The following is a 15,833-nucleotide window of genomic DNA, read 5'->3' on the forward strand; positions in this document are numbered from 1 at the left end:
GTTGACGGTGCATGTCAGCGCAAAAACCAAGCCACAAGGTCGAAGGAATTGTCCGTAGAGATCCTAGACAGGATTGTGTTGAGTCACAGATCTGGGGAAGGGTACCAAAACATTTCTGCAGCATTGAAGGTCTCCAAGAACACAGTGGCCTCCATCATTCTTAACTGAAAGAGGTTTGGAACCACCAAGACTCTTCCTAGAGCTGGCCGCCCAGCCAAACTGAGCAATTGGGGGAGAAAGGCCTTGGTCTGGGAGGTGACCAAGAACCCGATGGTCACTCTGACTGAGCTCAAGAGTTCCTCTGTGGAGATGGGAAAACCTTCCATAAGGACAACCATCTCTGCAGCAGTCCTTTAATCAGGCCTTTATGGTAGAGTGTCCAGATGGAAGCCACTCTTAACTAAAAGGCACATGACAGCGCATTTGGAGTTTGCCAAAAGGTATCTAAAGACTCTCAAACCTCACACCACACCTACGTTGAAGCATGGTGGTGGTAGCATCCTGCTGTGGGGATGTTTTTCAGCAGCAGGGACTGGGAGACTAGTCAAGATCGAGGCAATGATGAACGGAGCAAAGTACAGAGAGATCCTTGATGAAAACCTGCTCCGGAGCGGTCAGGACCTCGGACTGAGGATAAAACCCACCTTCCATCAGGACAACGACCCTAAGCACACAGCCAAGACAATGCAGGAGTGGCTTCGGGACAAGTCTCTGAATGTCCTTGAGTGGCCCAGCCAGATCCCGGACTTGAACCCGATCAAACGTCTCTGGAGAGACCTGAAAATAGCTGTGCAGCAACGCTCCCCATCCAACCTGACAGAGCCTGAGAGAATCTGCAGAGAAGTATGTGAGAAACTCCCCAAATGTTTTATTTTGCCTTTATTTAACTAGGCAAGTCAGTTAAGAACAAATTCTTATTTTCAATGATGGCATAGGAACAGTTACCGGTGTGCCTAGCTTGTAGCGTCATACCCAAGAAGACTCAATGCTGTAATCACTGCCAAAGGTGCTTCAACAAAGTACTGATTAAAGGGTCATAATACTTATGTAAATGTGATATTTCAGTTTATTGTTAATAAATGAGTAAAAATTTCTAAACAGTTTTTGCTTTGTCATTATGGGATATTGTGTGTAGATTGATGAGGGGAAAAAAAGCAATTTAATTCATTTTAGAATAAGGCTGTAATCGTAACAAAATGTGGAAAAAGTCAAGGTCTAAATACTATCCGAATGCACTGTACGTCTTAATACCTGGTCTGTCTGGCTGTATCCTGCTGTGTAAATTAAATGTCTTTGTCCCCATTACAATTAAAAATATAGGCAGTTTTGTTTTCATTAATGTCATTTGTAAGAACAAAATATTAAATCCGTTCTGTATTTGAGCTCTTCCATATTATTGTGTCTTTCCAAAGTTTAGAATCCCAGGCCAACTCTACGCTATTAACTTTTTCAACTTCTCACTCTATTCTTAATGTACACCAATGGCAGACTGGAAATTTCCCGGTGGTCTGAGGGTCGTTTTGGCCTGCGGTGAATAGTCAATTTGACCAGCAATAATATAGCAAGCCGGAATGAGTTGACGGAGAATCCACGCATCAGGCGCGTCTCTCACTCACTCGCTGCAGTGTCCCCGCACCAAAAATGACATCAGGTCTCTCCGCAACGCACATAGCAACCGTCTACCTGCCTCTTACAGATAACATTTTAGACAAGTCGCACGGCGAAATGGACAGTCAGAAGAGGAAAGGTGGAGCAGAGAGGGAGATAATAAAAAGAGAAAGGCCCTTGCCACAGACGCTGCAAAATAAGCAACATGTTCGCCAGTAAGGGACCAGGTCAGTCAAAAAACACTAGCTAAACCACACACACGACACCCAGAATGGCTAGCTAAGTAGTGTAGCTAATAATAGTGACGCAGCGGCCGGTAGGCTAAACAGTTTGCACGTCTTACGTCTTCGTGGTAGATTTATATCATAGCAATGAGTGCAACATAGCGATCATAATATGACATTGAAGGCAATATGTTTCAACTAGTAAAACATAGTAAACCTAGACTATGGGCTTGCCAACATTCGGTCATGACCACATAAGCTAGTGAAAGTGCACATGTACAGCGAAACAGGCTACAGTAACGTAACCATAATGCATCCATGAACGTAACACTGTGACACAGCACAGGCAATGACAAAGATCATTAGCACCATTAGTACCAGCATTACAAGTTTCTAAAATAATAGACTTCTCTGGGAAAAATTATAAGACCACTCCAAATTAAGAGACCACTCTTAATTTTTTTCAGAGCTGTATTAATGTAGCCTACTGATACACTAATGATAGTGAGTATGATAATAGAGTATTTTCTTTGCAAAGGTGGAGAAGGAAGCAGCAGCAGCACTAGAGTTTCAGGTGCTCCTGCAGAACTGGAGATGGTGGTCAGTTCAGAGTCAGACTCAGAGCAGGAACCTTCAGCTACAACTGAAGAGCACAAACCTAAACATGGAGGCTATGATTTTAGATGAATATGTGCTTTATTTATGAGATTATCAGTAGGACTGTAATCGGGGGGCATACAATCAATGACCGCACAAGTAATACAAGTTTCAGTTTAGGTTATTTACAATGTTAATCTCATTCTGCAGAGCAACCAGATGTGCAGAGAGAGAGAGAGGTTCAGAGCAACCAGATGTGCAGAGAGAGAGAGGTTCAGAGCCCAGTATAGGGAAAATAGAAAGGGACAGCGAAAGCACTGAACATCCATTTGATTATTTTACCCGTCCTCAGTCCAAGGATTTTGACTTATTTTTTCAGTACCACCAATAACAAACTCCTCATAGTCATTCCCAATGTATTCCACTCCAGAGATGGCACAAACAGAAAATGTCTGACATACAATGAAGTAACTCACTCCTTGTTCTGCTCAGTATGTCTTGCATTCGCAAAAACTTCACGCCAGTGATAGTGCATTTGTCAAAGGAGGCATGCAGGCCTGGAAACATGCCCATCAGAAAGTACATGAACATGTGAGAAGCAAAACCCATAGAGAAAGTGCAGAAGCCTTTTTCCTCAGAGCCAGCAAAGCAGACATCTGTACCCTTCTGAGTGATAAGCAAATGTCAGTTCAACGAGACCAGGTCAGAAAGAGGAGGCAGGTCATGGAACGTGTGATTGATGTAGTTAAAGTGATTGGTAAATGTGGGCTTAGCTACAGAGGACACAGACACGAAGCAGCATATAACTTGGAAAACATGGCCGACAATCATGGCTAGTTTTTTGAGCTTATATTGTTACTAGTGGTAATTACTTACTGGTTACTCTAAAGTAGCTATGCTATGACTCTTCCTTATTAACAGGCTGACAAGGGTGAAAGAACATTTGATGTGAGTTAAAGCTTTTGTACAGAGGCATGTTTTTTGGACTTTCATATTATACTTGCAGTTATGTAGTCAATGTTCAATTTCATTAACTTAGTGTATAGATGTGTTTATTGTTGTGCTGTTGGCTTTATGGACACAGTGAGGGAACATTGTAATCTACATTTTTTGTAGAGGAGGTATTTTTCGACTTTTGTATTATACTTACTTACATTGTTGTAGCTTATGTTTAAGTTCTGTGAATGTGTGTGTGTGTGTGAAGTTTTTTGATACTTTTGTTATGCTTGAATATAAAGATAATAATTTGAACATTTGAGCTAACTCTGTATATCTCATTCTCTTTTGAAAAAGTGTAGGCTAATAGTTGTATCTAGCCTAGTACATTTGTATGATGTGCTATGATTGGTGTATTCCTAGTGAGTTTTTGAGGGTGCACCCATAGCCATAGCATACCTTGAAAATGCAGTGTTCAGATAGGCTACTTTTTGGTCATTTGGTCAGTCCCAAATGTTTGTATTTTGTAATGTGGATAACTTTCTTCCCAGATGAACATAGATAGTGTCCAAATGTATAACTAGTTTGGTGCCCGTTACATCAACAAATAGGGTTAGCCTACAAAATTAGCGGTCTGGTGGTTTATGTGAACAGGGTGGCCTGGGATGGAGTCAAATTCCCGGCCTGAATTATTGTTTCAGTCCGCCCCTGATGTGCACCAATCTGGTTTTAGATCTGGACATAGCACCGTTTCAGCTGTATGCTGTGTTAAATTGCTAAGATCATACTAATCATTCTGCTGTTGACCATCACATTCTCATTCAAAGGTTGACTGAAATAGGCCAGGAACAAGATTCTTGCATGTGGTTTGAGAATGATCTACAGTGCCTTGCGAAAGTATTCGGCCCCTTTGAACTTTGCGACCTTTTGCCACATTTCAGGCTTCAAACATAAAGATATAAAACTGTATTTTTTTGTGAAGAATCAACAACAAGTGGGACACAATCATGAAGTGGAACGACATTTATTGGATATTTCAAACTTTTTTAACAAATCAAAACTGAAAAATTGGGCGTGCAAAATTATTCAGCCCCTTTACTTTCAGTGCAGCAACTGTAGTAGCAGTACTGTGTAGGTTTTCACACTTCCCGGGAGCCACCAAGTCTGACATTAGGGAAGGCTCAGGTCCTTCCCTACTCAAAGGTGTGCCAACTGCATCCCCTGTTGCGTGGCGATGTCCCCTCGAAGTTGTAGCAGCTCAGCCATTATTGGTGGTGACACTTCAAGGAGTCTTGTGTCATCTGTTTTCAGGATGATTCTCCTTGGTAGCCCCATTTGAGCCCCACGGAATCATCCAGCCCAATGAAAGGAAGAGTCTCTATGCATGGTGGATTCTGAAGTGCACTGCCAGTTCTGTGTTGACAAAGACAACCACAATACTTATGAAGACACTGCCTCATCGAATTATATTTGTATGGAAACTGTTGTCCACCTTGGACAGAAAGAGAAACTCATACTTTGACACGTACCACACAAAAAATGGGGGAACATAACATATCGGAGCTATCATCTGAGCGGTTGTCCTCTGGTTCCAAATACTCATCGGAAGTCTCCCACGGGTCATCAGAAGGTACCTGGGGCTCGCCTATGCAGTCTATACTGTAAAACCAACATAGTTGTAAATAACAAACTTCAACTATAGGTCGATTTTTCTCATCCATCTACAGTGCCTTGCGAAAGTATTCGGCCCCCTTGAACTTTGCGACCTTTTGCCACATTTCAGGCTTCAAACATAAAGATATAAAACTGTATTTTTTTGTGAAGAATCAACAACAAGTGGGACACAATCATGAAGTGGAACGACATTTATTGGATATTTCAAACTTTTTTAACAAATCAAAAACTGAAAAATTGGGCGTGCAAAATTATTCAGCCCCTTTACTTTCAGTGCAGCAAACTCTCTCCAGAAGTTCAGTGAGGATCTCTGAATGATCCAATGTTGACCTAAATGACTAATGATGATAAATACAATCCACCTGTGTGTAATCAAGTCTCCGTATAAATGCACCTGCACTGTGATAGTCTCAGAGGTCCGTTAAAAGCGCAGAGAGCATCATGAAGAACAAGGAACACACCAGGCAGGTCCGAGATACTGTTGTGAAGAAGTTTAAAGCCGGATTTGGATACAAAAAGATTTCCCAAGCTTTAAACATCCCAAGGAGCACTGTGCAAGCGATAATATTGAAATGGAAGGAGTATCAGACCACTGCAAATCTACCAAGACCTGGCCGTCCCTCTAAACTTTCAGCTCATACAAGGAGAAGACTGATCAGAGATGCAGCCAAGAGGCCCATGATCACTCTGGATGAACTGCAGAGATCTACAGCTGAGGTGGGAGACTCTGTCCATAGGACAACAATCAGTCGTATATTGCACAAATCTGGCCTTTATGGAAGAGTGGCAAGAAGAAAGCCATTTCTTAAAGATATCCATAAAAAGTGTTGTTTAAAGTTTGCCACAAGCCACCTGGGAGACACACCAAACATGTGGAAGAAGGTGCTCTGGTCCGATGAAACCAAAATTGAACTTTTTGGCAACAATGCAAAACGTTATGTTTGGCGTAAAAGCAACACAGCTCATCACCCTGAACACACCATGCCCACTGTCAAACATGGTGGTGGCAGCATCATGGTTTTGGCCTGCTTTTCTTCAGCAGGGACAGGGAAGATGGTTAAAATTGATGGGAAGATGGATGGAGCCAAATACAGGACCATTCTGGAAGAAAACCTGATGGAGTCTGCAAAAGACCTGAGACTGGGACGGAGATTTGTCTTCCAACAAGACAATGATCCAAAACATAAAGCAAAATCTACAATGGAAAGGTTCAAAAATAAACACATCCAGGTGTTAGATTGGCCAAGTCAAAGTCCAGACCTGAATCCAATCGAGAATCTGTGGAAAGAACTGAAAACTGCTGTTCACAAATGCTCTCCATCCAACCTCACTGAGCTCGAGCTGTTTTGCAAGGAGGAATGGGAAAGGATTTCAGTCTCTCGATGTGCAAAACTGATAGAGACATACCCCAAGCGACTTACAGCTGTAATCGCAGCAAAAGGTGGCGCTACAAAGTATTAACTTAAGGGGGCTGAATAATTTTGCACGCCCAATTTTTCAGTTTTTGATTTGTTAAAAAAGTTTGAAATATACAATAAATGTCGTTCCACTTCATGATTGTGTCCCACTTGTTGTTGATTCTTCACAAAAAAATACAGTTTTATATCTTTATGTTTGAAGCCTGAAATGTTGCAAAAGGTCGCAAAGTTCAAGGGGGCCGAATACTTTCGCAAGGCACTGTAACAGACAGGACACAATATGTGATTTCTGATGGTGTTAAGTGTAGTTTCCTGGATATTGCAAAGGTGTACCGCAGGGGACGGTATTGGGACCTGTCCTCTTTTCTATTTATATATGTAATATTGGTCTATCTGTTAAAACTTGTAATATTAATCTGTATACAGGTGACACTGTTATGTTTGCCATTTCCCGAGCTGTTGACCAGGCTATGTTTGAGCTGCAATCTGACCTTTTTGCATTGACTTACAGAAAGCACTAGTTGGTTTAAAATGTGTACTTAATGCGGGCAAGATTAAATACATAATAAATAATAATAATACAAATAATTCTCGCAAAAAAATATTTCAAATGGACATTAATTTTCATTAATTGGATGGTTCTCCCATTTGGATTGACAAATATTTATTGTTTAAAAAACAATAAACTAGTTAAAAAGCTAATATTTAAAGTGGGCTTTTTTAGAATTTTTTTTTGTCTCTCCGTAAATAGCAGGAGGTAGATTGTACAGTAAATTTTCCTGACAGTTCTTGACTTTATCACAGGTGATATTTTTAGTGCATTGTTGGAATAACCTGCAAATTCCTTGCTTCTTGATTCCCTGCTGCCACTAGTGCAGTTTAGGACTCTGGTGTTAAGTTAATTCATAGAAGATTGCAGTTGTTTCTATTGATTCTAATGGTTTATTTGTTATATATATATTTATAGACTCACGCACGCACGCACACACACACGCACACACACACACACACACACAGACACACAGTACCAGTAAAAAGTTTGGACACACCCACTCATTCCAGGATTTTCTTTATTTTTTTACAATTTTCTACATTGTAGAATAATAGTGAAGCCATCAACACTATGAAATAACATATATGGAAACATGTAGTACCCAAAAAAGTGTTTAATAAATCTAAATATATTTTATATTTGAGATTCTTCAAAGCAGCCACCCTTTGCCTTGATGACAGCTTTGCACACTCTTGGCATTCTCTCAACCAGCTTCATGAGCAATGCTTTTCCAACAGTCTTGAAGGAGTTCCCACATGAGCACTTGTTGGGTGCTTTTCCTTCACTCTGCGGTCCACCTTATCCCAAACCATCTCAATTGGTTGAGGTTGGGAGATTGTGGAGGACAGGTCATCTGATTCAGCACTCCATCACTCTCCTTCTTGGTCAAATAACCCTTACAAAGCCTGGAGGTGTGTTTTGGGTCATTGTCCTTTTAAGAAACAAATGTAAGTACCACTAAGTACAAACTAAATTAGATGGCGTATCGCTGCAGAATGCTGTGGTATCCATGCTGGTTAAGTGTGCCTTGAATTCTAAATAAATGACTTACAGTGTCACCAGAAAAGCACCATCACACCTCCTCCTACATGCTTCACGCAGCCTGATTCACACAGTCTCCTCTGAACAGGTGATGTTGAGATGTGTCTGTTACCTGAACTCTGTGAAGAATTTGTTTGGGCTGTAATCTGAGGTACAGTTAATTTCCAATTTCTGAGGCTGGTAACTAATGAACTTATCCTCTGCAGCAGAGGTAACTCTTGGTCTTACTTTCCTGTGGCGGTCCTCATGAGAGCCAGTTTCATTATAGCGCTTGATGGATTTTACAACTGCACTGGAGGAAACTTTCAAAGTCCTTGAAATTTTCTGGATTGACTGACCTTCATGTCTTAAAGGAATTTCTCTTTTCTTATTTCAGCTGTTCTTGCCATAATATGGACTTTTTTAGCAAATAGGGCTATCTTCTGTATACCTACCCATAATATGGACTCTTTTAGCAAATAGGGCTATCTTCTGTATACCTACCCTGTCACAGCACAACTGATTGGCTCAAACGCATTAAGAAGGAAAGAAATTCCACGATTTAACTTTTAAGAAGAGACACCTGTTAATTGAAATTCATTCCAGGTGACTTCCTCATGAAGCTTGTTGAGAGAATGCCAAGAGTGTTCAAAGCTGTGTTCAAGGCCAAGGGTGGCTACTTTGAAGAATCTCAAATTTAAAATATATTTTGATTTGTTTAACACTTTTTTCAGTTACATCCATATGTGTTAATTCATAATTTTGATGTCTTCACTATTATTCTACAACATAGAAAAAACTATTGAATGAGAAGGTCTGTACAAATTTTTGACTGGTACTTCTGTGTGGCAGCTCCATATAATAGTACCTGCAAAACACCATTCTCAACGTCAACAGTGTAGAGGCGACTCCGGGATCCTGGCCTTCTAGGCAGAGTTCCTCTTCACTGTTGACGTTGACACTGGTGTTTTACGGGTACGATTTAATATACTTGTCATCTTGCTCAGTTGTGCACCAGAGCCAGTTTGCACTGTTCTGTGAAGGGAGTAGTGCACAGCGAGATCTTCAGTTTCTTTGCAATTTCTCGCATGGAATAGCCTTCATTTCTCAGAACAAGAATAGACTGACGAGTTTCAGAAGAATGTCCTTTATTTCTGGCCATTTTGAGCCTGTAATTGAACCGACAAATGCTGATGCTCCAGATACTCAACTAGTCTAAAGAGGCCAGTTGGATTGCTTCTTTAAACCAGGATAAAAATTTTCAGCTGTGTAACATAATTGCAAAAGGGTTTTCTAATGATCAATTAGCCTTTTAAAATGATACACTTGGATTAGCTAACACAACATACCATTGGAACACAGGAGTGGTGGTTGCTGGTAATGGTTCTCTGTACGCATATGTAGATATTCCATTAAAAAAACAGTTGTTTCCAGCTACAATAGTGATTTACAACATTAACAATCTCTACACTGTATTTCTGATCAATTTTATGTTATTTTAATGGACAAAAAATGTGCTTTTCTTTAAAAAATAAGGACATTTGTAAGTGACCCCAAACTTTTGAATGGTAGTGTATATATTATTCTTGTTTAATTTGGAATGTACATTTTTCTTGATTGTGAAAATGTTTGTACTCAGGTCACCATTGTAAATGAGACCCTGGTCTCAATTGGGCTGACCTGAATTAATAAAACTTTTAATAAAGAAGAAAAACAATACACTGATAAATAAAATAGTTTTTCCTGAGTGTACTTTTAATAGAGATGAGATTTACTTTGAAGTGCAAAGTGTAGCAATACAGGTGAAATCAATATTTTACCCAGACATGGTGGTGTAAAAGAAAGATTGTAATGCTTTGAACCAAGAGGTTGTGAGTTCAAATCCTGGATGAGGACATGTTGAATTATAACTACTGTTTAAATGAACATGCAAAATGTAATCATGTGGGGTAAATTTGTAAGTTGAAAATGCTTTATATTGATAGAGCTGGTGTGTGTGTGTGTCCGTTTCCCTAACCTTGTCAACAGACAAAAGAGCTGTGAATGGATCAGTGGTTCGCCAATCAGGGCTTTGATGGGCTTAGCAACAGTAACAAGGGGTGATGTATAATGAGGCACATATTTTTGGGGGGGAGAATGTTTCTTTAGGGCTACCAGGCAACGTCCTAAAAACGTCTTTATGGACATCCCCGGAACAAGTCAGGAACTAGACAAAAACCTCCAGGGGACCATGACAGAATATTCTATGTTTTAAACGTCTTTGGTCCCCGCAATGTACTTACAACGTTCCAATAAAACAATGGAGCATTAATATATTATATTCACAGAATATGGCAACAATTTGCTCTGTATGTTTGGTGTGACGTTGATTGAATATTCTCCTAATGCATGTAAAACCAAGTATATGCTATTTTCCAAATCACGTGAACATATATCTGATGATTTATGCATACGTAACATTGGATGGTGCCCTCATTGATTGTGTCCCCACTTATACATTTCTAGGCATCTGGATTGATAATAGGCTTTCCTTCGAAAATCATGTTGATGAGTTAGTTAATTAAGAAGTTAATAATTAAAATGGGCTTTTATGGGAATAGGTCATGCCTTTCCTTAAATAGCAGAAAACAAATAATTCAGTCAACATTTATTCCGGTCTTAGACAATGGTGATATTGTCAATATGAATGCAGATGCCACTGTATTGGAGCCCCTGGATGCAGTTATCGTAGTGCATTGTGCTTTATTGCGGGTGATAGTTTCAGCACACATCACTGCACTCTGTATCAGAAAGTAGGCTGTCCCTCTTTGAAATCTCGTAGATCGATGCATTGCACACTAGCTGTTTATAAAGCCGTGTTGCATAACCTACCTCCATACCTAGCTTCTCTGTTCACCTACGGAAATACAAGCTGTCAGACACGGTCTAAGGGATGGCTAACTCTGGAGATCCCTTCCATCTCGATAGAGTTAGGTTAGCCTTTAGCTATTTTCTACCTTGCTTGTGGAATGGTGTACAGAGTTTGCTGAAATTGGATGAATTAGTGCCTCTGAGGCAGGTCAGATGGCTGTGTGAGGACCTTTTTAGGGAAGAATGTGTTTGTTTCTTATGATTCTATGCTTGATCTTTTTGTGTGTGGTTTTTCTTGCTTATATATTTTTTTATGTTAACTATGTATTTTTACTATGTTTTGTAACTTTCCCCAGGTCATTGCTGTAAATGTGAATGTATTCTCAGTCAACTCACCTGGTAAAACAAGGAATAAGTCAATAAAGACCAAATGAAATACTCTTGTTTCAAAATATTTTCACCCATTACCTCTATGGTCCATTTGGTGACTTCAATAGAACCATATGACATGAAGTCAATTATGAACAAATATTCCAGATCATTGTTGTAAAGGAGAATGTTTAGTGAACTGTCCACTCACAACCTACAACCTACCCTCTGTGTTTTGACCCAGGTGTACACCTACAAGCAGAATGCCCTCACCAGACAGAAAGTGCAGCCCATGCACCCCAGCAGCTCAGGGGGAGTGGAGGATATGGCCAGCCTGGAAGACCTTCATGACGGGGCCATCATGCACAACCTGTACCTTCGCTACCAGCAGAGGAACATTTATGTGAGTCATTCATATTAGAATGATACTCAGGCACTCCTCACTTTGTGCAAATCAAAGTACCTCATTATCTTGATCACAGAGACAGTTAAAACCACAAAAGTATGCATTAACAACGCTGCTATGCCTTCTTCCGAGTGTTTACGAAGCCTTGTAAAGTAAAGATTAACACACTTTGCCATGCTGTCTCCCCTTATGGTGAGAGTAAGAATTCATGAGAATGAAAGCCCCATTGTTTAGTTTATCGAAGAAACATAGATTTGCCATTGATTGATACACACATTTACATCTGTAGCTTATATTGTGTCAACATTTACAAATCAGTCAGACAATATTTCAAGTAAACTAGACCAGAATGGTTCATTAGTTTCAAGTTTCTTATTCTGAAATAACTTCATATAGTATATTCCCAGCCCCTAAAGTAGTCCATATTTCATCTCACTGTGACATGGCGCTAAAACAGTCAGGATGAAAACCAATGAGGAACTTTAATGTCTCGTGGGACCATTTCAGAAAATAAATAGTTATTTTGTTTATCAGAATGAATGGATTACCTCTATGGTCCATATTTCATCTCACTGTGACATGGCGCTAAAACAGTCAAGATGAAAACCAATGAGGAACTTCAATGTCATTTTTTTTGTTATGAGATTTGAAAATAGCCATGTCCAGATGTAGAGATATACAGTACCTCTTCTTGTTTCACATGATCAGTTGAGAAGCAGAAAGTGCTGAGAAATGATCCGAAGTCTGTTTTCGTTTCAGTCCCCCACTCCTATACAAAGATTTTTCTCACACAAACACTAGTGATGAATGAAGAGGTCAGTTTATGAAGAAAATCGGGAAGAAAAGTCACACATACAGTACACACTTTACTAGGACTAGAGTTATTATTCATGCATCCATTAGGCCACACATTACTGTCAAGTCTTAGTACAGTGAATCCCTCCAGTACTGTGACATCAAACACTTTATTCATTTTGAACGGGCACTCTTTCAGACTGTGAAAGAGTGCCTGTTCATGGATGGGGGACCTTTGCCACACACTCACATCATTCACTTCAGTACACCACCCACTTAACCTTGTACACAAACAAAAAGATATCCAGGACACAAAACTACAGATTAGAATGCTGGCATCCATTTTGTTAGCCGTTATCTAGTCATTATCTATTCCCAGTATGTCTGTCAAGATAAATCACCATCCTGCAGATTTACTATTATACTCCCATTGCTAGGATGTTAGGGGGGTTAAATGTATTAATAAAAATTGAACTAAAGCTCAAATCATACAACAGACTCTCAGAAGCACAAGTCTGTAGGCTATACCATTGCTGGGATATAACAATTTGTGTGTCCGAATTCTGGATCAAAAGGTCACGGAAGATCATGCACATGGTCTGGTTTCCCAATAGCATCTTAAGGCAAATAACCTTTGTAGGTCAATTACATAAATCTCTAACCAGGTTCCCAAAATCATTATTTTCAAGTTGCACTTGAAAATTCTCGTTATTTACCGACTGCTTCAGACCACTTGTAGAACAGCGAAGTACATCGTTAGATTAGTTTTTGCCCTTCACTTTACATTCAGAAGATCTCCGCTAAACATAGAGTCAAGATGTGTACATAGAGTCAAGATGTGTATCCAGCTCTCTGTGACCGCCGATAACTTCACAACCAAGTAGATTACAGATACAAAGTTGCCAATGTCATTGCAATTGTTACACAAGTGAAGGATAGGCCTAAAAATATTCTTAAAATAAAGACAGAGGTAACTGCATTAAAATATAAATACAGTAAAGGCTATAGATCTATATAATGTATTTCAATCATATTGAAATCCATTTAATGTTCAGTTGATTGAGTTCTATTTCGCTAATAATAGGCTACTATAATTTATATAAATATTTTTCTTGATGTGCAAATCTGTGATTTAGTGTATTATTGTTATTGAGTAAGCTGCATCAATATTTGAAGCCAAATGTGGTAATATCTTTCTAGGAGCTGATACGTTGTCAGTATTGTAGATTTTTTTTAAATAAAAAATAATTTCTCTCTCTTTACTGAAATTAGAGCTAATATCTTTAAGCCTTTGTCAGGAGTAAAATGTATCCATAACTGTTATAGGGGTCTACCGTCTCCCCATGGCTAACCTTTGTGCACTTGAGGGATGCTTCGAGGAGTGCTTTGTTGTCTTCTTTTACTAAATCAGATGTTATTATCATGGGTGACCTAAATTCTGATTGGGAAATGGAGTCTTCAGACAATCTAAGACCTGTAATGATCTAAACCTAAACCAGCTGGTGACGAAGCCTACACGGCCCAACCATTAAGATCTTTCAAAGTTAACTCTGATTGATCTTATTTTAACAAATACTCCAGATAAATATGTTACTAGTGGGGTTTCCCCACTGGATATTAGTGACTATTACCCAGTTGTCTGTGTCAGAGATGGATAAGGGCACAAGGCGAGACCCAGATGCAGACACGGGAGGCAGATGGTTTGAGTCTCTGATGTTTATTATTATCCAAGGGGTAGGCAAGGGAATGGTCGTGAACAGGCAAAAGATCAAAACCAGGTCAGAGTCCAGGAGGTTCAGAGTTGCAGGCAGGCTCGAGGTCAGGGCAGGCAGAAATGGTCAGGCAGGCGGGTTCAGAGTCCAGACAGGCAAGGGTCACAACTGGGAGGACTAGCAAAACAGAGAGAAGGCAAAAGCAGGAGAACGGAGACAAACACGCTGGTTGACTTGACAAACAAGACGAACTGGCAATAGACAAGCAGGGAACACAGGAATAAGTACCCAGGGACTAATTAGGAAAACAGGTGACACCTGGAGGTGGGTGGAGACAATCACAAAGACAGGTGAAACAGATCAGGGTGACAAGTGACAAGTGACAAGATGTGAAAATGCATTACTAACCTTGTTTCATCACCTTGTTTCATCAAGAGGAACTTTAAAAACTTTAGTGAACAGGCTTTTTTTACACAATCTTTATTTTAGTGACCTTGATTGTATTACAGCTATCCCTGAACCTGATTTAGCTTTGAGCATTTTTAACCACATTACGGGTTAAAGGGAGATCAAATGCCTGGTACACTCCGGAATGATCAGAAGTCATTTTGTGATATCCAATTGGTAGTTAGTCTTGTCCCATCGCTGCAACTCCCGGACGGACTCAGGAGATGCAAAGGTCGAGAGCCGTGCGTCCTCCGAAACACGACCCTGCCAAGCCACACTGCTCACTTAACCTGGAAGCCAGCCGCACCAATGTCTCGGAGGAAACACTTTACAACTGGCGACCGAGGTCAGCGTGCATGTGCCCGGCCCGCCACAAGGAGTCACTAGAGCATGATGGGACAAGAACATCCCAACTGGCCAAACCCTTCTCTAACCCAGACGACGCTGGGCCAATTGTGCGCCGCCTCATGGGTCTCCAAGTCGCGGCCGGATGCGACACAGCATGGGATCAAACCCGGGTCTGTAGTGATGCCTATCGCACTGTGATGCAGTGCCTTAGACCGCTGCGCCACTCGGGAGACCATATTGGCAAGCTTTTAAGCAACTGAGGAATTATTGTGTAAGACATCAGAAAAGCTACATCTGATTATTATGTAACCACATTTTCGGATTGTAGTGGGAACCTTACGGTTTTCTTATTTTCTTACCAGATTATAGTTAGCGTGATATTGTTAGTCTCGTTGAAATATTGAAATTGACATTGAAATAACTTCTAAGCCAATTCACAATAATATTGGGCTGGATGCTGATAGGGGTAACTTGCTGAATGATTAAAGAAATGGATAGTCAAATATATTTATTTTAGGCTACTTACAAAAAAAGAAGACCTGAATGGTTGCTAGCAATAGACAACAAGAAATTCACAGGGGCCGACCAATTGGATCCTAGTCTGCTAAAGTGTGCATAGTGCCACATTTTGCATTTAACATTATTATCAGGAAATATTCCATAAGTATAGAAATCAGCTCTTGTGCTGCCACTCCATAAGGGAGGGGATAGTAGTGATCTTAATCATTATCACCCCATTTCAAGGCTTCCTTGTCTAGCTAAGATTCTCAAATCCTTGGTAAATGTACAACTTTGCTCTTTTTGATCTGAGAAATGTATTTTGAATCTAAACCAATCAGTGTTTAGGCCTGGCCATAGCACTATTACAGCAACCAC

General features: G+C 40.1%; 1 protein-coding gene across 1 annotated transcript in view; it reads left to right on the top strand.

Annotated features, from left to right (window-relative positions):
- Positions 1–15,833, top strand: part of LOC139386658 (myosin X) — a 261,409-nt gene that overhangs the window by 90,650 nt on the left and 154,926 nt on the right. Inside the window, exon 3 of the mRNA XM_071132429.1 lies at positions 11,494–11,652. Within this exon, the coding sequence (XP_070988530.1) occupies positions 11,494–11,652 (159 nt within the window). The remainder of the gene's footprint in view (positions 1–11,493; positions 11,653–15,833) is intronic.

The sequence above is a fragment of the Oncorhynchus clarkii genome, chromosome 28, assembly GCF_045791955.1.
Source record: "Oncorhynchus clarkii lewisi isolate Uvic-CL-2024 chromosome 28, UVic_Ocla_1.0, whole genome shotgun sequence".
Taxonomy (NCBI): domain Eukaryota; kingdom Metazoa; phylum Chordata; class Actinopteri; order Salmoniformes; family Salmonidae; genus Oncorhynchus; species Oncorhynchus clarkii.